Source organism: Alligator mississippiensis, chromosome 1 (genome assembly GCF_030867095.1).
Source record: "Alligator mississippiensis isolate rAllMis1 chromosome 1, rAllMis1, whole genome shotgun sequence".
Taxonomy (NCBI): Eukaryota; Metazoa; Chordata; order Crocodylia; family Alligatoridae; genus Alligator; species Alligator mississippiensis.
The window spans coordinates 247723072-247746889 of NC_081824.1; the positions used below are offsets into that span (position 1 = coordinate 247723072).

The 23818-nt window shown below is 47.9% G+C and overlaps 1 protein-coding gene across 5 annotated transcripts in view; it reads left to right on the forward strand.

Annotated features, from left to right (window-relative positions):
• Window positions 1–23146, forward strand: part of BOC (BOC cell adhesion associated, oncogene regulated) — a 76118-nt gene extending 52972 nt beyond the window's left edge. For all 5 annotated transcript variants that reach the window (XM_006259427.4, XM_019476164.2, XM_014603968.3 and 2 more), the window contains 16 exons: window positions 1188–1334; window positions 2229–2372; window positions 2853–3146; window positions 3956–4228; window positions 5024–5301; window positions 9627–9786; window positions 10702–10812; window positions 12042–12248; window positions 13213–13394; window positions 14848–14953; window positions 15535–15657; window positions 17809–18030; window positions 18412–18620; window positions 19349–19422; window positions 21555–21748; window positions 22431–23146. In XM_006259427.4, the coding sequence (XP_006259489.1) occupies window positions 1188–1334; window positions 2229–2372; window positions 2853–3146; window positions 3956–4228; window positions 5024–5301; window positions 9627–9786; window positions 10702–10812; window positions 12042–12248; window positions 13213–13394; window positions 14848–14953; window positions 15535–15657; window positions 17809–18030; window positions 18412–18620; window positions 19349–19422; window positions 21555–21748; window positions 22431–22615 (2909 nt within the window). In that variant the 3' untranslated portion in view covers window positions 22616–23146. The remainder of the gene's footprint in view (window positions 1–1187; window positions 1335–2228; window positions 2373–2852; window positions 3147–3955; window positions 4229–5023; window positions 5302–9626; window positions 9787–10701; window positions 10813–12041; window positions 12249–13212; window positions 13395–14847; window positions 14954–15534; window positions 15658–17808; window positions 18031–18411; window positions 18621–19348; window positions 19423–21554; window positions 21749–22430) is intronic.
• Window positions 23147–23818: the final 672 nt, after the last annotated feature.

Below are 23818 nucleotides of genomic sequence, written 5' to 3' on the forward strand. Positions count from 1 at the left end.
TCAAGGTGGCTTGAAATGCTGTGGACTCTGGGGCTTACCCTAGTTAACTATATGATAAATTACGAGCCTTTGGCTTTGGAGCAATATCATGCATAGTTTGTATTACATATAAGTAGGTGCCACAGTGCACTCAAAAATATGTTTATGGAGTACCTGTGCTGAAACTGCAGGAGTTTTAAAAAAATAAAATAAAAGGAACAGGCATCAATTCTGGATAAACTAAGTGCATAGGTAGTATATGCAAATTGCTACAGCCCTGTTTAATTTCAAGATTATTGTTTTTAAATTTGCTCCTTACTTCAGTGTGCTCAGGCAGAGCCAGGTCTGACAGTAGGAAGGGACTACCAGGGGAAAAGTTTGGGGTTGGTAGGAAGCAGAAAGTGAAGGCATATCTGACCCCCCAGATTTATTGTCCCTGCTGTAGCAGTGGGAGGGGGGAAAAATTCAGGGCAAACCTCTAATAATTAGATTCTGTGTCTGTAAAATTATAACAAATTTTATAAATTTTTAATATATAGAATCTAATTACTGGAGGGAGAGGGGTCTTATAATCAGAGTCATTTTCTATTCAAGTAAATAAGGTAACTAGTTATCTGGGATAAATGAGGGAGAAGATTTATTGCATGTCACCTGTTCTTGTAGTCTCTCTCCTTGTGTCTGCTCTTACCCTGTGGTGAGTGCAGTTTAATCCATTGTAACCTAGCCCTCAGTGAAACAGGGGATGCATCTACATGAGACACTTACTGTGCAGTAGCCTAATAACAGTGCTCATTAGCATGCTGGTCAAAAGCCATGCTAATAAGCTACTGCACAGTGACCGTCACAAAAAACTGTGCACCAGCACTACTGCATGGTAAATGTAGTTCCTGTGCATTCAGTTAATACTTCATTAAGGAAGTACTAAACTCATTGTGCAGTAACTACGATGCATTAACGAACATGTAGACTTGCCCAGTGGTAAGCATTAATTTACTACAGAGTAAAAGCATACACATAGTCAGTTACTGCAGAGCAGCTGATGCCCTGGTTTCTCTCAGTCACTTTTCTTATGCATTCATGTCCTTCATTCTCTTGTTCCCTATAGTATACTGTATTCCAATTTTAGTATTGGAAGGTTTGCTTAGTCCCATTGAAACCTATGTTCTCTGCCTCGCTACCACATCTCACTGTTACCATCCTTTCAACAGATCTCAAAGACTTCAAATTTGATGGCCAGCATGTGATTGAAGTGGATGAAGGCAACACTGCCGTCATTGCTTGTGACCTGCCTGAAAGCCATCCAAAGGCCCTGGTGCGCTACAGTGTGAAACATGAGTGGCTAGAGTCCTCCAGAGGTACGATGCATTCAGGGACAAGGAGGTGGGATCCACCATTCTGTTTGTTTCTGTTTCAATGAGCTGTGCCCTCTTTTCACACCCTTTGGCAATGTATTAACTTTCCTTACAGATTATTGCAGTTGTGCAAGTTCCTATCCATGGCGTCCCTTTAATTCTCATCCATCAGAAACAGTGAGGTCCTGTGAAGTTTTGCCACCCATTCAGTTACAGTGGTCTGTTATTCACCAAGTGTTTGACCACAACACCTTGGCTTTTTCCTAAAGTCCTCAGGGCTCCATGATGGGCCCCCATCCATGTTTTTGTCTGGCCCAGGACTGCTTGGCTTCCAAGATCAAGCAAGCAGGTGTACTTAGTCTGGCACAACCACCTTCCTTCTCTGCCCTCTGCCTGATATTTATTGTTACCCCAAGCCAGCTGCTGAGCACAGCTCCTTTGTACTGTACCTAAGAATCCAGGATCAACAATGATTTACAAAAAGAAAAAGGAAACAGAATGAATTGAACATGTCCCAGTTTGGTTTTTATTCTGAATTATTCCTCCAGCATGTCTAGTGAGAGGGGGTGGGTCTGAAACAGAGCTCCAGCTCTGAACCCCAAGGGAGTTTTGCAAGCCAGAGCTGAACTCTTCTGGCTGAGTCCATCTGTCATCTGTATGTGCAGCAGTTTAACTTCCTGAGAGGCTTCATTCCCTTCCCAGTTCTTTCTTTTTTTGCTCTGGTTCCAAGATGGAGTAGGATAATTTCCAGGAGGATGGATTTTGTCACTGACCCATCCCCCTCTCTTTCCCTCCTCCTTGTTTATTTTCACCCCACTCTCTACCCTACCCCATCCTTTTGGGTATGTTGGGTATGCTTATGGCTAAAAGCCCTCTCTCTCTTTTCTTTCCTTCCAGACAACTACTTGATTATGCCATCTGGGAATCTTCAGATAGTCAATGCCAGTCAAGAAGATGAAGGAACTTACAAATGTGCTGCCTACAACCCTGTGACGCAAGAAGTGAAAACCTCTGTCTCCAGTGAGAGGCTCCGTGTGCGACGTAAGATGCCCCCTTTAAAAAAAAGTGTGGTCCCTGGCCTCCCAGCCATCCCTTCTTTGCATAAACTTCCTTCATCCTGGTATTTCTTGACCTCTGAGTTTTTTTGTCTGTTCAGCACCTGTGTTCTAGTATTGCAGTCTTTTTTTTTTTCCATGGATTGGCAGTGTTAGGATCAGGCAAACTTACTTTAGTACTGTATTTTTGACCGCAGAAGGCTGTGCAGTCTATTCTCTGTGCTACCCCTGCTGTCTGTGTCAGTGTAGACTAGGGAATCATTATTCCCTCTGAAAATACTTTGTCTTTGTTGACCTGGGAGCTAAGAGTCTGCACCCTTCTGCTAGATTGTATCTGCTGTGGATGGATTCCCTAGGATCAGCCATGTTTTTCAGCTTGGAGGGTGCCCCTGTCTGTCCTCTTGTCCAGAGAAATCAACCTGAGGTACTGCTACCTCAGGCAAGTACTCTCTTGTGTCTTCCCCAGGCTCCATGGCAGAGGCAGCTCGGATAATCTACCCCACAGAGGCTCAGACCATCATCGTCACCAAGGGTCAAAGCCTCATCTTGGAATGTGTGGCCAGTGGGATCCCACCTCCACGGGTCACTTGGGCCAAGGATGGCTCCAATGTCTCTGGCTACAACAAGACCCGGTTCTTGCTCAGCAACCTCCTGATTGACACCACTAATGAGGAGGACTCTGGGACCTACAGCTGCATGGCGGACAATGGGGTGGGCGAGGCTGGAGCTGCATTCATATTCTACAATGTTCAGGTGTTCGGTGAGTCCTGGTGCAGCCTGCTGCCCCTCCCCCCTAGCAGAGCCTGGGCATTCCCTTGTTGCCTTTCTCAGAGGAAATTGTTTCCCTGTCACACTATGTAAGTTGAGGTGAAACATTCCTCACCGGTGTCCGCATCTGTGGATTGTCCCAGGGAACCCTGCATCCTCCGTCCGAGGGCTCCACCGTGAGCTAGATGGATGAGAGTTCCCCCAAGGGAGTCCCATCTCTTGTCATTTTATCTGTATCTAGCAGGGAGTTTTCTGAGGCGCCCCTTACTGTAGTATCTGGCACTGCCCAACATGGTGGAGACCTGAGCAGCTATTGGTGGAGTATTTTTCTCCCCAGTCTGCATAAGGAGGCTCCATATGGGGAGAGAAAAAGTTTTCAGAAGGGAAGTTTCAGGCATAGTCATGCAAAGTGTTTTTCTTTTCTGACAGGCATCTCAGACTTACCCCGGTTTCATTTTAACACAGTTTCATCCAGGAACCGATCTCTTAAAACCGCAGGGACCTCTTGGTAGCGGTGTTGGATTTTCCTCTGTGAAAAATGATAGGCAATTGTGTATTACTGCCTGATTGTGGACACTGTCCACACTCTCCAAGTGGTCTCATAGGGCTACTGAAGAGCAGGCTGGACAAGGGGGAGCTCTCTGCAGCCCTCAAGGGAAGAGGAGAACTTTGGTTGACTGAGGACCCATCATCCCTCTCTAATTCCTGCTTGAAGGGAATGAATTGGATCATAATCATGTTGCACTAGTGCTCATGCAAGAGCTAGCAGGGGCTTGTTGTTCACTGTTTTCTGCCCTACAGAACCTCCCGAGGTCACCATGGAGCTGTCCCAACAGATCATCCCCTGGGGTCAGAGCGCAAAGTTCACCTGCGAGGTGCGAGGGAACCCCCAGCCCTCAGTGATGTGGCTGCGCAATGCCATGCCCCTCTCTTCCAACCACCGGCTCCGGCTGTCCCGTAGGGCCCTTCGTGTGGTGAGCGTGGGGCCAGAAGATGATGGGATCTACCAGTGCATGGCTGAGAATGAAGTTGGAAGTGCACAAGCCATGGTGCAGCTGAGGACTGCTCGGCCAGGTGAGCCTTCAGAGGAATCTGCCAGCCCAGATGCTGGGGCTTTAAGTAAAGGGGCCAATGTACAAATCAGGTTCTGGAGCCCTGGAGAGCATAGAAGGGCAGTCACTCCTTGCTCATCCTGTTTGCATTTCAGCTGTCTTGCTCTTCTGGCACCTTCATCCCTGATTCACTGGGCATCCTCAGCTCCCTTTTTCTCACTGGAATCTCTGTTATCTCCCAGGCTGTGTTCCTAAGTACTCCCTACTTCCTGAGATAGGAGTATGGGGCCCCACTGGGACTGTTGGTGGCAAGAGAGGTATTTCAGAGCTTGTATACGGCTCCCTTCTCCTGCATTTAGGCCCCTCTCCCAATAATGATGGGGCACACAGAAACAGAAGGTAGGATGTGGGGGGAGGGTGTGAAGAGTTTGGTTTAAGCAGAATAAAATGTGAAACTTGGCCCTTGTTGGGTACAGGAGCAACTTACCACTGGGTGCAAGGGATAGGGATTTCTGTCACTGAGGGCTAAGCTGTGCCCAAATTAGCTTCAAGTTACTGCACAGTAAGAACATGCACATGGGTAGTTTCCACAGATCAATTAATGTGGTAAATCCTTACCCCATTTTGCCTCATTGTAAGCTTTCAGAGTACCCACTCTGACATCCTTTGGCACAATTGGGCTTTTTGGGAGGGTCAGTTCTGCTTTCTGCCAGGGGAGGTGGGTAGTCTCTTACTACCTCTTGTGTCCACCAGTAATTTTCCAGTGGCATTTGTTCTGTGTCCTTGCTCCACTGATCCATCCCCACTTGTCTTTTAGGAGCAACTCTGAATCCCTGGAGAGACTCCAAGCTGAGCTCAGCTCAGCCACCGACACCTTCTACTGACAATGATAAAGCCGTACCACCAAGGCCGGGGCCTACCCCACTGGCCGCTTCTCTCCAGTGCACAACTAACAGAGAACAAGTGTCTCCAGCAGAGGCCCCCATCATCCTGAGCTCTCCCAGGACATCCAAGACAGACTGTTATGAGCTAGTTTGGAGACCCCGGCATGACAGCAGGGCCCCCATCCTCTACTATGTTGTGAAGCATCGCAAGGTACTGCCCTTTGCATTACTCCTCCCGTAGACATGCATGCTCATTTTCTCATATGAGGTTACTTGCTGTCCCTCTGCTTTTGTTACTAGGTTTACTGGATCTGACTGATCAAGTCATGTGTGGCAAAGGCAGACTAGACAGAAAATCTCTCACCTTATCTATAAGGTTAGCTTAATATGCCTAGCAGGGACACTCTCTGGGCAAGCTGTCCCCTAACCCAGAAGCGTTACTTCTGAGGATCTGAGCCAGTGTCTTAAGCCCTAAATCAACAGGTCCAGTGGCCACTCTAAAATTTTGGGATGTTGTTGAGACAAATGTATTTATTTATTTTTTTAATTTACAAAGTTCTTGGAACTTTTTACAAAGTAGTTGGAAAATTGGGGATTTTTAAAAAAATTGTAAATGGGGGGGGGGGGGGGTTGTTACATTTCCTTCAGTATGGTTGGGCAACTACAGTAGATTACTTTGATTTTTGCCTTCAGGTTACTATACACTGTGGTGTGTTTTGATTCACAGTCCTTGCAAAGGAAGGTTTTCAATTAAAACAGACACACACACAGTTTCCTGGAATTGTTTAACTTCATGAAAACATTTTGCAATATAAAGCTTTATAATTCCTGCACACATCCTTGATTTTTTTTTTTTTTAAACAAAACTTAAATCTAGGGTTTAAGCTAACAATCTCCTTAAACAACCAGTTAAAACAAAGAAGTAAGATGTCAACATGAGACTGTAGCAGACAAGAATGCCACTGGAACATCAAGTCCACCCTTTCTGTCAGGACAAGATGCACCCCCTCCCACCCACAACCCCTTCTCCTCCCAACTTCGTATCATGTAACAAAACCAATTCTGCGTGTGATCTGAGCTTGCAAGCTGCAGTTTGTCCTCATTCTATGTGTTTTTTCAGCGCTTCACCTGGAAGGTCTGCAGGGCAGGGAGGGTCACCAAGGGTCACTGCCATTTGTGCTAATACATTTTCAGTGTAGTCCAAATTCTCAGCTGGAGACTCTTTCTCTTGTCTCTTTAGGTCCTTGCATATAGGGCTTAACACTTAGATTGCTGACATTTCCACACTGGGTGTTTGGAGACCCTAGTTTAAGCAAAACTAATATGAATAGGAATGTGGGGGTTTTTTGGTTTCCAGAGAAGTTTAAAAAAATTCTGTGTATGGGGGAGAGACAGGTGGGAGAGAAGGAGGGAGAACATGCTCCACTCTGCTGAGAATCCACAGCCTGGCACTGTGCTTCCCCAGTGACCTGGCTTGCAGAGGTGCTTAATCCCTGTAGCTCCCCTTGACTTCAGTGAGACCTAGGTGCTGCGTGCTGCTGAGATCAGGCCTCCTGCTAGTTGAGGGTGAAACAGCCCAGCCTAGTTTCACTGTCCAAACTGAAGGAAGTGTCAAAAGTTAATAAACCCAAATAACGAAACAGAAAACAGATTGGAAAAATGCTTTGTCGTGTTAACTGCAGCTGCTACAGGCAATAAAGGAATTTCTAGGAGCAGCAGAATATTTTTTTTTTCTTTTTCTCTTGACAGCATCCCTACCCTTTCCTGCTCCAGCATGGACGGGCAGTCACCCCCCATTAAGCAGCTCAGCTCCTACACAGTCATTATCCTTGTTTTTAATATCCTCTTCCACACATATACCCGCCCCTGCTTGCTCAAATGTAACAGCCTTTAGGGACTTCTTGCAGTCCCACAGACTTGGTAATAGAAATAAAGCCAGGGAGAAGTTAATCAGTCAGTGTCAAATATTCCAAAGATGAATTATATTGTGAAGTCTTGGCATTTCCGTTTCATCACATTGCCTGCACTGCCAATGCTCTTTTCTGTACAGGGTCACTTAGGTGTCCTGCCTGCGAGCCTGAAAAATATTATCCTTGCCATCGGGGAGGAAGGGAAATTGGAAATCCCTTCCTCCAGTTTGGGGTACCCAGACCTTGCTGAAAAATGAAGCTGTATTTCAAAGTCCTTTTGGAAGCCTTAGCCATACGCAGTAGCTTAATGTGGGGTGGGCGAGGTGGGGTATGTGCCTGGGGCACTGTCTAAGGGGAGGGGCACAAGGACAGGAAGGAGGGGACACCTCACCCTGGGTCTGCTTGCTGCAGCCTACCTGACTGCTGCCTGCCTTCTGCCTTGCCTTGCCTTGCCTTGGGCTGCCAAAACTTACTGGATCCAAGAAACAGCTGGTGCAGGCAATGGGTGATATGGAGTGCAAAGCATTGTGGGAATCTAGTTCTGTAGAGTGGCAATGGGGTTTGCTGCTGCTGAGGGGAGAACTGACCCCATTCTTTGCTGCCAAATTCAGCAGATTTTTTTTACTTCTGTACATGGACTTCAGCAGCAAAAAAATTGGGTGACAGTTTTGCCTGCCAGCAGCAAACTCCACTGCTGCTCTAAAGAACTGTGATTCCCAGAATACCTTGCACTCTCCCAGCCCTCTGCTCTGTTTCCGCACCTGGAGAAGGTGGCAGGGGGAGGGGTTGACCAGAGTGCATTTTTTCCATGCTGTGCCTCCAGCCGCATGCTGCCATATTCCGCAGAAAAAGCTGACAATCAAATATTAAGGTTGTACAGCTCGGCCTTCAACAGTTAGGAAATAACCAAAACCAGGTCACAACCTTAACTCTGCTCCGTTGTTGCTAAGCAGATCAATGTCCTATTAAATTAGAGGACCACACCCTCTTCTTTATATTATACAGTGTAGCTTTAAATGACATAGATTGTCTTTAAGCCCCATACTAGCCAGGACAGGAGTTTTCTCCATAACTACAGGCTGGGATTTTCAGAGGAGCCCCAGGGAGTCTATGGGTGGCAGAGGTCTTTTGAGTTCATTTCTCCATTCACACACCAATGGAGTAATCAGCCACAGCTCATGGAGGGCTGGGAGGGGGACTCAGAATCCTATCTTCCTTGCTGGGTGGTGAATTTTAATGAGTAACAGTTGGTCAGTGTTGATGGGAACTCCCTACACTGGTAGGACAGGCAAGTTTAAGGCCCTATAATAGCAATGGCTGGAGGAGGCACTCCCAGCATTTCACAGGCTGTGGATGACTTCCTTGCATGGTATTCAGTTACTTGATGGCAGAGGAGAAGCAAAAAGCTATATATGGAGCTTTGGTATCCACAGGGTCGTGGCAATGGGGATATATTCATTTCATAATATAAGAGATATGATGTTGGTTCTGAACAGGCTGGATTGTGACCTGCAAACAGATAGCCATTCACATCAGTGCAAAGGGGCTGATCAGCTAAGAAAAGCAAAGCAACTTGCACAGCAGGAAATGGATGTAGCAGTCAGAAAAATGACTTGGGCCCAGACTTGCAAAGTGGGTGGCTACCTAATTCCTGTTCAAATGAAAGGGACCAGGTACTTGGAGCCTTTGAGAAGGTGGGCCTGAGGAGCCTAGATCCCATAGGAAGTCAAGAGGACATAGGCTTCTAATGCACTTAAGCACTTTTTGCAAATGGTACCCTGATTTTTCCAGTGGGAGCTTGGTACAGGTTGTTTTCTCAGACACGTGGTGTAACCAGCCTCTTCAATCAGAGCAAACCAGTATTAATATTAAAAGTGAGAGGATAATAGAAAGAGAAACAAAAGTGAAGGCACCATGGGAGATCAGTGCATGGTCTGACTGTGTGCATTGTAATGATGACATGGGGCCAGATCCTATTAGGTGCCTAAGTGGATTTAGATACCTACATGCGATTCTAGTCTACATTGCTCACATCCCTAATAGTTCATGCCAGGGGTGATCAAGTTCCTTTTCCTTCTTTCTGTGACTCAGTCCTGAGAGTAAAATGATGTGTGTTACAAAAGTAAGTGCATTCATGCTTTTTCAAGGACTTGAGGAGGGTGGAATAGGATCCCAAATAGGTGCCTGATAGGTGGAATAGACTCTCCCCATAGTGTAGACAGAGAAGAAGCCATAGCTTTTTAAAGTGCAGCACCAAGAAAGGAAATACATAATGGCTACAGAGCTAGGTATCTTTCAGAATCGATTAATGTAGGGTGAAATTAGAGAGAAGATAAACAGCAGCGAGGAGTGAACCTCAGTGGAAGCTGAAGACTTGACAAAAGCATCCCAACATTTAGAAGCTTTTGCTACCTGTATCTGAGTTATCTGGGCCTCTTAGCTTTCCAGAATTAGACTGGCCAATCTCACGTCTTAACAGCAGGGGAGAAAAGCAGTCTAAATGTTTCCAAACTTTTTGTTAAAATTTTTTCAAATTTTAAATTTAGGTTTTAGCCAAAAGCCAAATTCACCCCGAACAGCAAAGCAGAGCTCCAGGCCAGTGATTCCTATATTCTGATTTCATCAGGTTATGAACTCTTCAGACAACTGGACAGTCAGGGACATTCCAGCTACACAGCACCGCCTGATCTTGACTAAACTGGATCCTGGGAGCTTGTATGAAGTGGAGATGGCAGCTTATAACTGTGCCGGGGAGGGGCAGACAGCCATGGTGACATTCAGGACAGGTAAAAGTCAAACCTTTTGCTAGGTATTGGGTGGAACTTCCTGCACAGACTGAGACACCATCTCCTGCCACCTGAGATGGTACACCATTTTGGAGTTAGCTTTTTCCGCCTTGCATTCTGCCATTGCATTTTATATCACACTTGCTGTGTTTCTCTTCAGCATGTAGAGCCCCCCAGGTCCCTGCTGTGGAAAGACATCTGCCCCCAGATATACTGGAGAAAATGAGTAGGGTGGGAGGCAGACTAAAACATAGATCTGAGTAGCCTTGGGACTCCATGCCTACTTTTACCTGTGACTGGCTATGTGAGTCAGGCCAAGCCCTTTCTGTTTTCTGTTGTTAGGCCTCGGTGAAATGCAGCTACATAGTAATAATTGCCATCTTCTCAGGTCCAGCTGATGGAGAAAGTATACATTTTTTTCAGAAAGAAATACCATATAGTTTTAATTGGGGGAAAAAGCAAGTAATTGTTGGAGATTTGAAAAATGTCGATCAGCTTCACTGCTAGAAGTGCTGTGAAATCATTGGTCTACCTAAGGTGGTAATCACATGATAAACCGTAACATGCCACATATTCAATCAATTTATCATGCAGTGAAATGACAAACCAGTTGCAAAGATGTTCCACATTTAATTCGAACATGTAGCATGTTAGTTTAAAGCATCTGTATAAATTTTCTAGCATGCGGGGAGCTGGAGACCTCAAAGGCCAGGCTCCCAGGGCGCTGGCAAGTTTAAAGGGGGGGGTGAGAAGGCCGAGGCTTGAGAGGAGCTCCTCGCACATTGACACATTTAGAAGGTGCACAAGGAGTGGCTGAGAATTTCCCATTGTCCCACAGAGTGGTGAGAGAGACACCCCTGGCTGTAACACTTTGCTTTGCAGCCATGGCACTGACACTGCTTCTTTCTTGTCTAGGTCGACGACCAAAACCCGAGATTGTCGCCAGTAAAGAGCAGCTGGTCCAGAGAGATGACCCAGGCACGAGCACACAGAGCAGCAACCAAGCAGATAACAGCCGGCTGTCTCGTAAGGCTCTGCCCGAGTGGGATGGGAAGTCAGGGTGGGGATTGCCATCTGTGTTCCAGGAATCTGAGGCCAGCCAGTGTTGGGATGAGAGCGAGTCATAGGGCAAGGCTTAACGTTGCTAAGCTTAACTTTGTGGGTCCTAGTGCATAATGAGGCTTGCTCGGTCCATTTAGTGCCAGTTGTAGAGGCAGTTTTGTGCAGGAAGGGGCACAGGCTATTCACTGCTTTAGGACATCTTCAGTCTGAGCCCCAACCCAACCAAGCTGGTCCTGTTCATTGCATCTCATATCCTGTTTGACATGCATGCCAGTAAACAATTCTATTACACTTCCTGTGAAGAACTCTCTTGACTTTGTAGCTCCCATTTGCTTCCATCCTTTCAGTTCCCCTTCCCTCCCTCCTGTTCTCTTTCCATTTCCTTCATATCTGGGTCCATCATTTCCTCCCATTCTTAGTAGTTTTTCCCTCAAAGTTATGTCTACACAGTTTATAATGTTTAGAACTCCTTATAATGTTTAGAACTCCTTCTAAACTCCTTCTTATTCTCCTTTGCGTTCTTTCAGTCTCTTCTTTCCCTTCTTTCCAATATCAGCCTCTTCCATCTGTTTTTCATCATCACCCACACAGCCCCATAACCACTGCCTCCACATCAGTCAAGCCTTTTCTCTACATAGACATCCCTTGAAAACCAGTGATTTTTTTTTTTAGATAAAGAAATGGTTTGAAGATAGTGAGTGAGGGGGCTGTGTGGGTGATAAGGAAGAAAAAATGGGAGAGACTGGTATAGCTTCTACTCTGATACACTCATGTATGCATGGACACACATGTGCACATGCACACAGTTGCATGCACACCCTTCTCCCCATATGCTTCACCCATCCTAGTACCCTTCTTTTTCACCCCAAACCCTTTGGCTTAGACACATGATACATTTATACCAGTAAAAAAAGGAGTAGATATATACCTTGCAACCCTAAAGCAATGTAACTTTCCTAAAGCTGATCTAGAAGTACCCTGAGAGAAAAGCAGGGGTAAAGCTGAAGCAGCATATGTTACATTTGTGTGTGTGTGTTTGCTGCTAACGTCGGGGTAGTTGCTGCTTACAGGCAACAGGTTATCTCCCACCTAAGTTTACTTCAGACAAGGAAAGGGTAGTGTTGCTCCTTCAGGCACAGAGAGAGAGAGAGAGAGAGACAGGTTGTTCTGATGTGCTGCCTTGCTCCTCACAGCTCCGGAGGCACCAGACCGTCCCACTATATCCATGGCATCAGAGACATCTGTCTACGTGACCTGGATCCCCCGTGGAAATGGAGGTTTCCCCATCCAGTCATTCCGAGTGGAGTACAAGAAACTGAAGAAGCCTGGAGACTGGGTGCTGGCCACCAATGACATCCCTCCCTCTCGCCTCTCAGTGGAGATCACAGGCCTGGAGAAAGGTAGGACATGTTCTCATCCCCCACCCAGAGGTGTGTAATGAGCTCCTTCGGTGTCCAGGGTAGAAGGAGCGGGGGAGTATACCAGAGAGGAATGTGTTACCTGCCACTGCTGTCTGCAGAGTGAAGGCTGTTGCTGCTGCTAACTGTGACTAGAAAGACCGGTGGCTCAGGCAGCAGCAGCCCCTTGGCTGAGTTCCCTTGGAACCATCTCCAGTGCCTCATTTGCTCCCCCTTGCCTACCCACATATGTTACTAGGTGTAGAGCTGCAGCTGCTGTGGTAAAGAAGCCCTGGGGGTGTGGAGAGCACGATTCTGCTCTGCCCCCTCTCTCTCCCCCAGATACACTGCTGGGTGTGACACTGTCCTGCCCAGCTCCTATGGTTGGGTAGGGGCAGTGCAGGGCAGTGTGTGCCATCACAAAGATTCCCAGATTCTCTAATGCCCCCTCAGTAGTCAGCAGCCAGGGCTAGTGCCCTGCTCACCCTGCCCTAGTTATTAAACTGCCCCCACCAGCTGCTGGGGACCATGGGGAATGACCATAGAGAATTGCTACTTTTATGGTGGGTTGCCATCTGTTATAGCATGCATAGTACTGCTGTGTTTAAGCACCTTCATCAAGGAAGAGGAAGCCCAGCAGCCAGCCTGGTGAGATCTGCCAGATAGGCAGAGCTATGGGCTTCCTTGAAAGGGTGCACAACTTCCTTTTATCATTTCCTGTTGAGATGGTGAAATTTCACAGCACTGACCTGTGGGTCATCCAGCCAGGCCCCCCAGGAGAAAAGAAGTGGCCTGAGTTTGGGACACAGCAGAAATCAGCCAACTCCTTTGTTTTTGGTGCAAAAGGGAAGCAGTACCCTCTCTGCATTATGTCTCAGTGCTCGCGTTTTTGGAAGAGACATAAGCTTTTCCTAATTTGGCTGTTGTGATGGCTACAGTCTTCTCTCATTTCCATCTCTCCCACCAGGCACCTCCTATAAGTTCCGTGTTCGGGCTCTGAACATACTGGGGGAGAGTGAACCCAGTGCTGCCTCTAGGCCCTATGTGGTGTCAGGCTTCAGTAACCGTGTGTATGAACGCCCCGTTGCCGGACCTTACATCACCTTTACTGATGCCATCAATGAGACCACCATCATGCTAAAGTGGATGGTAAGAGCGTGGATCTGGGTCTACAGATGGGGAGGGATGAGTGAGTGTTGGGTGGTTGGCAAGATAAACCCCCAGGTTTCCCTTCTGGAACCTGTCACCCTCTTGGCTTGGCCTTTGATACTGGCCATTCTCTCCAGCCAGCCAGGGCCAGGCCTCATCAGTGCTTGGGTGGGGAAGCTTGATGGATCTAGGAATCTCTGTTGGAGATTTATTGAACAAGTCTCTGCCCTCTGTGCCAGCAGTCACCCTAGTGGTCTATCTTGGTGGTTGGGGCACTGTATGGCTGGATGTGCCAACTTCCAGGCAGGGTATGAAGCTGGGGCCTTGGCCATTTATAAGAGAAATGGGTGGTTAATCTTGCTGTTCTAGCCAGATTCTTGTGTGAGTAGCTAGCATCACTTTACATTTCCATGTGATTTCCATCAGACATTGTCCCTCTTTACTTCCTGTCCTAATCTGTTGGGAAGCAAAGTGGGGGAGGTGTTGGTGACATTTTATTGGATCAACTGTATGCGTGTATCATTGGGAAATATTTCTCTGAACGATCCAGTTGGTCCAGTAAAAGATAGCACCAAAAAAAACCCTTAATTTTCCTGGAGTGTCAAAGCTACAGTAATATTCCAGCCCTACTAACCTGTTAGGTATTGTTGCTAACTAGTAGCCACACCCTACCCCTTGGGGGATTCTGTTTAGTGCCTTCTGGGAACCTCCAAGGCCAAGATGCAGTTGGAAGAGCCATAGTTTATTAATGTGGAAATATTAATGAGGGCCAAGGATGACAGGTCTTTCTGCTTCTGTCATCTTAAAGAGACAGAGACACTCATCCCAGGTAGTGTCCTCTAGCTATGTTCCTTGTGGAGAATTTGCACTGCCAGCTGCTTGTTCTTTAAACAGAGGGACTATAGCTCATGGATGGTGAGGGTGTGAAGGCAGAATCTCTGTGGTAAAACAGTTTTAGGAAAAATGAAGCCAATGGCCAGTGAGTGGGGTGAGGGATGGGGGGTGGATATCTCCTGTAGGTGGTGAGTGACCACCAGTTCTTCACAGCTTGGCCAGAATGCTTAGACTTAGCAAGATTTGGGTAAATGGCACAAGGTCCTGTGTTTGACCAGTTGCGTCCACTGTTGGAGCAGCCGTACACATCATTTACTTTCCTTGGAATCATTATCAGTCAAATATGGGGGGCAATGTACTGAACACTTGACTGGATGTACCAGTGGACTGACTCATGACAAATTCAACCCTGTGGCATCACAGCTGTTTTGTAGTTCTCGGGGAAGGGCACAAAAGATCCCAAGGTAATAGAGGGGTCTCCAGGCTCTTACAGAAGCCGCTAGAATATTATACAACAGCAGCATGGGCAAGAAGAGGCATCCCTGCAACCTTTTTCCAGTAACAGGCAGTTTAGCAACACAGATACCTCTGCTAATTGTTGCTTTCTGGTTCTCTGTAGTACATCCCAGCCAGTAACAACAACACCCCGATCCACGGCTTTTACATCTACTACCGCCCCACTGACAGTGACAACGACAGTGACTACAAGAAGGACGTAGTGGAAGGTGAGACTGGCCCCAGCTGTCACTCGAGGGGTTGTTTTCTTCCCACTGAGAACGTCATCTGGCAGGAGGGAGCTGCTCTGGAAGGGGTGCCAGGTTATAGCAAAGCTTAGAAGTAAGGTTCATTCTTGGGAAAGCCAAGATTTCTTTGGGCATGGCAAGGTAACGTGGGGATGGGAAGCTGCATCCAGTACACCTCTGCCTAAGCCAGCAGCCTTAGTGTGGAGATGCACTGCTCTGTATTTGCCAGTTCCCCAGGCCAGAGAAGATGCAGCTGGCCCTTGCAGTGACCAGCAGAGGGAGCACTTATGCAGGAGGTTGAACTAGATGAGTGGAGGCCTGCCTTTATGACAGGTGTTCCACGTGCCACTCCAGTCCCCTTCCCCACCCCATCTGCTGCTCTGCTTTCTGCCGTCTGTCTCTGATCTCAGGTCCCTCTCCAATCTGCCACATGCCACACACAGAGGCTGCCCATACCACTTGTGCACACATACCGTGGGTTGGCTACCTTTGGACTAGATGACCCTTATGATCCCTTCTAACTCTATTGCTTTGTAACCAAGCCATCTGCATTCCATCTCCAGGTGATCGGTACTGGCACTCCATCAGCCACTTGCAGCCAGAGACTTCATACGACATTAAGATGCAGTGCTTCAATGAGGGTGGTGAAAGTGAATTCAGCAATGTGATGATTTGTGAAACCAAAGGTGAGCAGTTGTGCTGGGTCGGGAGGCAGTCCCTGCCTAGAAGAACTTACGGCCTATGTAACAGCTGAGGGATGAATGACAGGCAGACATGGATGGAGATGAGGCAAGGCTTGCACTGATTCCATCCCAATGTTCAGCTCTAGGAGGGGCCCTCTTGATGGTCACAGCCCCAATATGCTACAGGCTATAGGCCGCAGGGCTCTTGAAAAGATGGACTGGCTCATTCTGGTGGCTGAACGATGTATTTTGGATCAGCTTTAAATTAAAATAGCTTGTTTTTCTTCATTGAACCAAAAAACCTATCAGGCTCTCCCCCTCCTCAGTGTTGTTTCTGGTTGTTCCAAAACATTTTGTTCAGCCCAAAGTAAATGTTATGGGTTTGGTTTATTTATCCCTTTAAAAAAATGTCACTTTGAAAAGAAAAATCCAATGGGTTTGATTTTTTTCTTTTTTTTTTTTTAAGATGGGAAAATAAAATATTTAGACATTTTCCTCTTTTCTTTTCCTTTCCAAATTTTTGTTTGGACCTAAATTTGTGTTTGGTGTTTTTTGTTTGGTTTTTTTTAATGAGTTTCCAGGTCACTGAAAAAATTCTGCTCCCCTATAGTGCATACTTGTGGGGGAGGTACAACCCCTGCTCCCACAGTCTGTTCAGCGCTGGTCAAAGGCAAGAAATAGCAGGCAAACGAGACACAGACATACCTTGTTTGGCTGTGCAAAAGTACTTGGAGAAGTAATAATAGTGTGGTGTGTGACCAGGGTGAGTTAGATCAGTTGAAGTGGGCCCCTTGGAGGACAGACACTTTTAGTAGGCTTTAAATTGAAGAGAGGGTAGAGGCTGAACAGAGCAGTGGTTGAGGACACTGGAAAGCAGCCCGCACTGATGTGTATGAGAGGATCTGATAAAATTGGTGGCAGAGCCAGTGTCATCTGTGCAGCAGAGGAAACAACTGGGCAGTGCAATAAAAGAAGAAAACTGGCTGACTAGGGAAGGATGGAGATGGGTAGGTGAAGACAAAACCATCTCAACTAGGCATCGTGGAGAAGATGGGGACAATGGAGGAATTCAGTGCAGTCCAATGTGTGAGAGAGAGGATTTTATCTGTCTCGCTATGGATGGACTGATGGGGGCGGCATCAGTGTCAGCGAGACTAACATGATGTGGAGGGGAGAAATTGTTCTCCGGATAGATTGAAGTGGCTGGCCTTTCCAAGGGTTCTCCTAGGAGAAACAGCAGCCTAGGTATGTGAGGTGAGAGAGAGAGCTGAGCAGTCAAGAGTGACTCTCGGAGTCTGTGTGACAGGGATGGGAGGGCTGGTGTCAGTATCAACACAGACTGTAGGGAGAGTTTGTTTTGGACACATTTGCTGTGAGTTGACAGTGAACATATTAGAGAGGAGATGTTGGACAGATTGGTGTAATGTGGCACTAGATGGAAGGAAATAATTTAGGAATAGAAAGTGACATTTATGACCCATCTATAGAGAGAGTAGGTAGAGCCATGTGAGTGGATCATATTACTAAGGGAAAGGGTGCAGATGAAGAGACTGGCCAGTGACAGCCCTGTGGGATACTCCTGCCCTCCCAGAGACTATTCATTATCTCTAGTCTTCTTTACATCTCCCCCACTGTTCTCACTGGATGCAAGGGTCCCCTTCACTTCCTGTCCTAAATTGTTGTGTATGTGTGTGGGTGATGGCAAACTGCTGCCATTTTCATGACAAAGTGATTCTAATTTCTTGTATATGAGGATTATAATTATCACTGATATATAATATGACAATTAGTCCACCGCCACCTGTGTGGGCTCAGGCAGCTGGTGGTTCTGGGAGCCATACACAGAGGATATGTCTACGTTGCAGGGCAGCATAGCAATACCCCAGATGGCTTTACACAGGCTAACTCATGTCATGGAAGCTACCCAGTGTTCACAGCACAGAATTCCCACCAGCTAATTTACCCTGGATCTCAGTGAATTAGCCCACACAGCTGTATGCTACAACAGCTGGACTATGCGTGGTCCTGTGCTAGCTCTGGTGTCTCTACATTGCCCTGCAGTGTGTGCAGCATAGACAGACATACCCTCCCGTGTAGCTGCCCTTTGTCATTGGGTGATGCATCTCTTTTTAACCCTGTCTCTTCCTCTTGCAGCTCGTAAGTCCCTTGGGCTGCCCGGTCGCCTGCCACCCCCAACAGTGCCCCCACAGCAGCGCCCACCAGTCGGCAGTGGGCAAAGTGGCCTGGGGACAGGGGCCATGGTGGCCCGCTCCAGCGACCTGCCGTACCTGATCGTAGGGGTAGTGCTGGGCTCCATCGTGCTCATCATCGTGGCCTTTATCCCCTTCTGCCTTTGGAGAGCCTGGTCCAAACAGAGTAAGTGGCTTTGTTCTTAAAGGTGCAGCTGGGGGCTGGTTTATCAGACCCACTGTAGCTGAGAGGATCCAGGGCGTGTTGGAAGTCAAAGTCTCACTGTGCTGGGCAGCTCCATGCTGGGTGTATGGGAGATCCACTCCCTGTCCAGCTTGTAACACCAAGAGGCAGCCCTGGACTTGGAAAACAATCAGAAAACCACAACCCCTACTCCATCAGACAGGTCCCATCCCTTCCCTGCAGGGTCATTTACATCTATTGCAGTGGAGGGGGTGGGCAATTTAGCAGATGTTTGAGCCTGGTGTATCCCAACGCATCTTCCCAACAGCTAGCAGCCTCCCCTCTCCCAACCTTACGTGCTCCTTCCTTCTTCTCCCTTTTCAGAGCAGACCATAGACATGGGCTTCCCTGGAGCTGGGCTGTTGGTGTCTTCCTGCCAATATACCATGGTACCCCTGCGAGGGGTCTCTGCTCCTCGAGCCAGTGGGCAGCCCTATGCCAATGGGGTGCACCTGAATGGCAGCTATCCCTCAGCAGGGATAGGCTACCCAAGCACAAAGCCCCGGGACTACTGTCCGGATGAAGTTCATCAGGTAAGGTCTCGCTCTCACACCCAGCTTGACAAGGGACATAAGCAAAATGCTGGGTGGATGTTTTAGTCAGGCAGCCTCTGGCCCTGGTCAGCCCTTTCCATGGGATTTCTGTGTTCAGACACCCCCTTTCTCTGGCACTGGTGTGGAAGGGGAACAGTTTACCAGACTCACTCATCCCACGCTTCAGCCAAGTGAATGGAGGCAGTGTGTGTGAGGGGAAATCTTTTTCCAGTTAACTATGGAGGAAGGGACTGTGCGCCTGGGTCTTGGAAGGAAGAGAGCAGGGAAGCTGCTCCTAGGTGCAGTGAGGAGATAGAGCAGCTCCTTGGCAGACTGGCTGAGGAGAGGGAGTGAGGGGCCCTTGCATCTCAGTGAAGAACGTTCCTTCCTTGCTGCTGGGGAAGGGTGTGCTGGGATTTTATAGGGGACCCCATCGTTCTCCTGGGAACACAAATCTAGGTAGCAACTTAACTGTTCTAATAAAGTCACCAAGGGCTGTTACCATGTTTAGCTGGAAATGAGTTTGCTAGTACTCATTCCACTTCCCAACAGGCACTCTGGCCTCTCCAGTATGAAGTGCAGGTCATCTCTGCTTCCCCTCTTTCTGATCCGCTATGCTGACACCACTCCACAGTCCCATAGCACTAGCTTTGGTTTCTCCATCCCCTAACCCTGGCTTGCATTCTTGCTCTTCTAAGATGTTCCTCCCTCTCTCATTTCAACCACAGGATGAGACCAACACCTTGCTGCAGGAAAGGGTGATGCAAAATGGCAACCTCCAGCAAGATTATCAGAGCTCCAGGTAAGCCCTGGCTCATGGGCCTTGGACTTGGGTAGTGCAGTAATAATACAAGGACTTGTGGGACTTAGGAAAAAGATCTGCTAGGTTGGCTTATGTGCCCTGAAGAGTCATTCCCTGTTTACCTGTGCTCCAAAGCTTTGTCCAACCCTGTTTAAAAATTTTAAGTAATGAGGCTTCCCCATCCAGTTCTCTTGGGAGACTAGTCTACGTCCTAACAGATGTTGCTGCTAGAACTGTTCCAGGTTTCATCTTCTTTTAATTTATCTCACACCTCTGAGGATGTTAGGGCAGCATAGGCCTCAGTCTGAAGAAGACCTGTCTCCCTTTCTTCCCCTTTTCATGTTCCAGTTGGGGTTGGCGACTTGGGTTGGACCAGAGGATTACTGTTGACGCTACTGATACAAAGCCACCCTTGAGAATCTCCCATCTGCCCAGACCTAGAGTGGAAACAGATGTCACCTTTGTGCTGTCATAAACATTTGTATGGTGGCACAAAGTGACAGCAAATAGGTGTTCCTCCCTTCTGTCACACCATGACAAAATGTAGTAATAAATTGTGCTGCTGTATTGCAGTGTACATATACTTGCTTTATGGCAGGGACCATGGGCAACTGGAGCTTGAATGGGAACTCCTGTACAGGACTGGGCTTCTTAAGCCCTGGGAGTGCCTGTCCCACTTTCCCCACTTCCCGAGATGTACCTCCAGCCATCTCTGCAAGTGGAAAAAGTTGGGGTTCCTTGCTTCTGGAGACTCATCCCTGACATTGCTGGGGTGCATCTCTGGAAGCAGGGAAAGCTAGGACATGGTGTGATCCTAGGGCTGATTGGCAGCCCCAGCCCTGGACTGTAGTGGCTTGTCCCAGCTTTCCCCACTTCTAGGGACATGTCTAAGATCTCTGGGGAGTGTATCTGGAAACAGGGAAAGTTGGGGTTCCCCGTTTCCAGAGGCCTGCCTCCAGCAATCTCCAGGGTTTCCCGGAGATTGCTGAGAGACGCATCTCTGAAAGCAGGGAACGCGTTGCCTGTTGTCTCACAAGATTGATGGGCTATATGCGTTGCACCCAGTGAAATGGATCAGCTCTGCCAAGTTGCATCTGGCACAGCTGATCCACTTTGCTGGGCAATGTCTATTGCTAGCTCTAGTCTCCTCCTCAGTGCACCTCACTGCAGATTTCACTTCATTGTTTCCATCCTCTCTGGTCCTCTCCCTTCCTGCCATTTCTTCTTACACCCTTATGGAGCAGGCAGGTCCTGGGGACTCCAGGCCCTATATTAAGCCTCAAGCCAGTGGGGAATTTTCCATCAGATTTCCAACAAAAATTCAGTTGCCACAGAATCGGTTTATTGCTGGAAAATGTTCATGTGCTGTGCATATCATAGCTTCCAGGTACCTCAGCCACCAGCCTGATGGGGGATTTGGGCTCCTAGGGCTCCCAAGTCCTCCTGTGTTGGCTGGTGGGAGCCCTAAAAATTCCAGGCCGCCCAGCATTGTACAGCAGAGTCAGGGCAGGGCGCTCTGCCCAGTGATCAAGCAAAGGCACTCCCATTTGGTTCTCCAAAACAGAATTTTTTTGAGATTTTTCCTATTAAAATTCTAACTATTTTTTCCCCTTTAACTGTTTTCTCAACTTGGAACAAAATTACAGATAAACAAAATACCACTTTTTCTCTTTTTGGAAGGCAAACTATTTTCTGGCCTTCTCCAATTAAATTATATTTCCCCATGTGAGAGAGAAGAACAAGGCAGCACTTTTAATGTATCTGAGTCACATCCTGGGCTTGCCAGACCAGTACAGACCAGGGAGCTGCCTTCTAGCACTATGTGGGGTCTCTCTAGAGAGAGGCTAGGTCATAGAATAAGAGGGTGTGAATCTGACTGTCCTTTTACCTCAGTCCCCATCACACATGCATGTACCACTTTTCCCCTATTTGCGGGCACTCAGTGTCGTGACACCAGGCTGATACTGTATTTGAGCTCATGGAAGGCAGCACCAGGTGCAGGTCCCCCTTCAAAGGGAAACTTCCTGCTGAACCTTCAGTTGGCTGAAAGAGAACATACCCCAATTCTCCTGGAGGACAAAGTATTTGGAGATAATGCCTTAACTGGAAGTCCTTTCCTGTCTTCCTTCCAGGTTGCCCAATTCCAGACAGGAAGAACATTCTTTCTTCTACAGCCTCCCAGGTGATTCCACTCATCAGCTGCTCCAGCCGCACGATGACTGCCATCACCTGCAGGAACAACTCGTTGGCCTCCATCGCCCAGTGATGGGAACCAAGGTGCGAGGCCTTGGCCTGGAAGCCAGGAGGGACCCCATGTTCCACACAGGTCAGTGAGCAAGAGAGCTTGGTGTGTGCTGCTGCTCTTCTTGTTTAGGTTCACCTTGAAGGGAAAGTGTTGTACTAGGTAGGCTGGTGGAGGGCAGCGGAGATGACACGTAGTCTTTTACATAAAGCTGAGTTCTGATGTGCTGGCACTGCATCTTCATGCCACACCAGCCAGCCACGTGAAGAAGCCAGCTTAGTAGGTGGAACCATGAGACTGATCCAGATGAGGTCTGACAGAGGGAACTGGCCTGCTTGGGGGCAGGTACCCAGCCTGGGTGGGTGACACCAGAGCTGTGCAGTCAGCTGCTGCAGTGCCGTAGCCTACCAGCACTCCCATAGCCCAGCCAGCCAGTCAAATGAGTGCAGAGGCAGATGTACATCTAAGTGCAGGACACCTGAAAAGTTAAATCAGTACATTCCCCAGAAGGCTGGTCTGGCAAAACCATTCTCTTGTTAGGAAAAGTAGGCCCTGTGGCATGAGGTGTCTCTGTGGGCCTGCTACCACAGAACAAGGGTGGGGAGAACCACGCACTGTATTGGTTCTTGTTCAGCTAAAGCAAAGGTGGTTTGGATGCAGTGGAGCTCATAGCTAGTGAGTGTCCCTTGCTATCCCCCAGCACCTTTCTGTGCTGGTCAAAGCTTTGCTTTCTTTGTCACTGGCTCTTGTTCCCCTTCTTTTCTAGGTGCCCCATGCTGCCTGGGCCTGGTGCCAGTTGAAGAAGTAGAAAGGACAGGCTGCTGCCAGGCCAGAGGAGACCTACATGTCCAGAACCCAGCAATCACTTGCCTGACCCAGGACCCAAGAAGGCATCTGTGCAGCAGCCCTCCTGCACATATGCCCATAGAGACTCCTCCTCCCACCAGTTAGGGACTGAGCTGCCTGTGCTAAAGACTTATTCTAAAGAGAGAGAATATGGGTATTTATTTTTGTATAACATCCCTATTTATATATTTATGCACTTGTAAATAGATGTATATGTGCCTTTTATAATGCTATGGAGACAGAAGGCATCCTGTTCCAGGTAGCAGGAGGGAATGAGAAACTGGGGCATCAGCCTGGGGTGAGGTGGGGCTGTTCATCAGAACACAGACTAAAAAGAGCAGCCTTCACTCGGCACCGGCACGTTGGATGTTGCAGAATGTCAATCCGAGCACAGTGGCGGCTTATTGTCGTCTTTGCAGCACAGACTGTGGCAGACTGAAAATGGAGGCTATGGAAAAGGTCCCATCTCTTCCTACAGCAGGAAGAGTTCCTGTGGGGATGTGCCCGATAGAACAGATTGGAATTATGCACTGTACTTATTGCCATTCACAGCCCTTCACGTACACGCCACCTGTGGTAGCGCATCTGTAAAGACAAACGCATGCTTTAACATCTACAATAAAGGCTTTAGTCTTTGCTGTGGTTTGATGTTTACTGAACCGTTTCTAGTGGGGTAGGCAACAAGACTCCATTGGACTTGCTGCTTTTTTTGAGTCCCTGGGTGGTGGTTCTTAGTCCATGATTCAGCAGAAGTGATCTGGTCTAATCCCTGCTCCAGGTGAGGTCAGGCATCGGGGAAGTAAGATTGGGACCTTGAGCTGACTGAGGCAGGGAGTTCCCATCTTTAAATCCTTGGCTACAGCCACATAAGAACCCCCCTGTTTCCTGTCTTTTCCCATTTTCCATAGTCCAGAGTCTGGGCCTGTAGATGAAGGCATTTCCTTTAGTGGGATATGAGAGTGTACCTTCCAGGAGAAGGCTGCTAGGATGCAAACAGGCAGCCCTAGAAACCTCTGCTTGGTGTGAGTGCCACAGCCTTTGGGATCTCTGCTGTTCATTTCCTCTTCCTGACTCCTGGGCTTTGCATTCATTAGGTGGGAATCGTCCCTGGTGCATGGAGGTTCCCAAAGTCTTTTTCCTTTCCTGGTGGCTGCCTTCCAGTTTTTTGTCTTTTTCCCTGGCTTTCCCTCCAAAGCAAGTGTGGGTCCACAAGGTTGATCTTGGTTCAACTTATGCTTAACTCACAAATAACAGCAACCTAGAAAAAATTTAAATGAGGGGAAGAAAGAACTCATGGGGCATGCACTC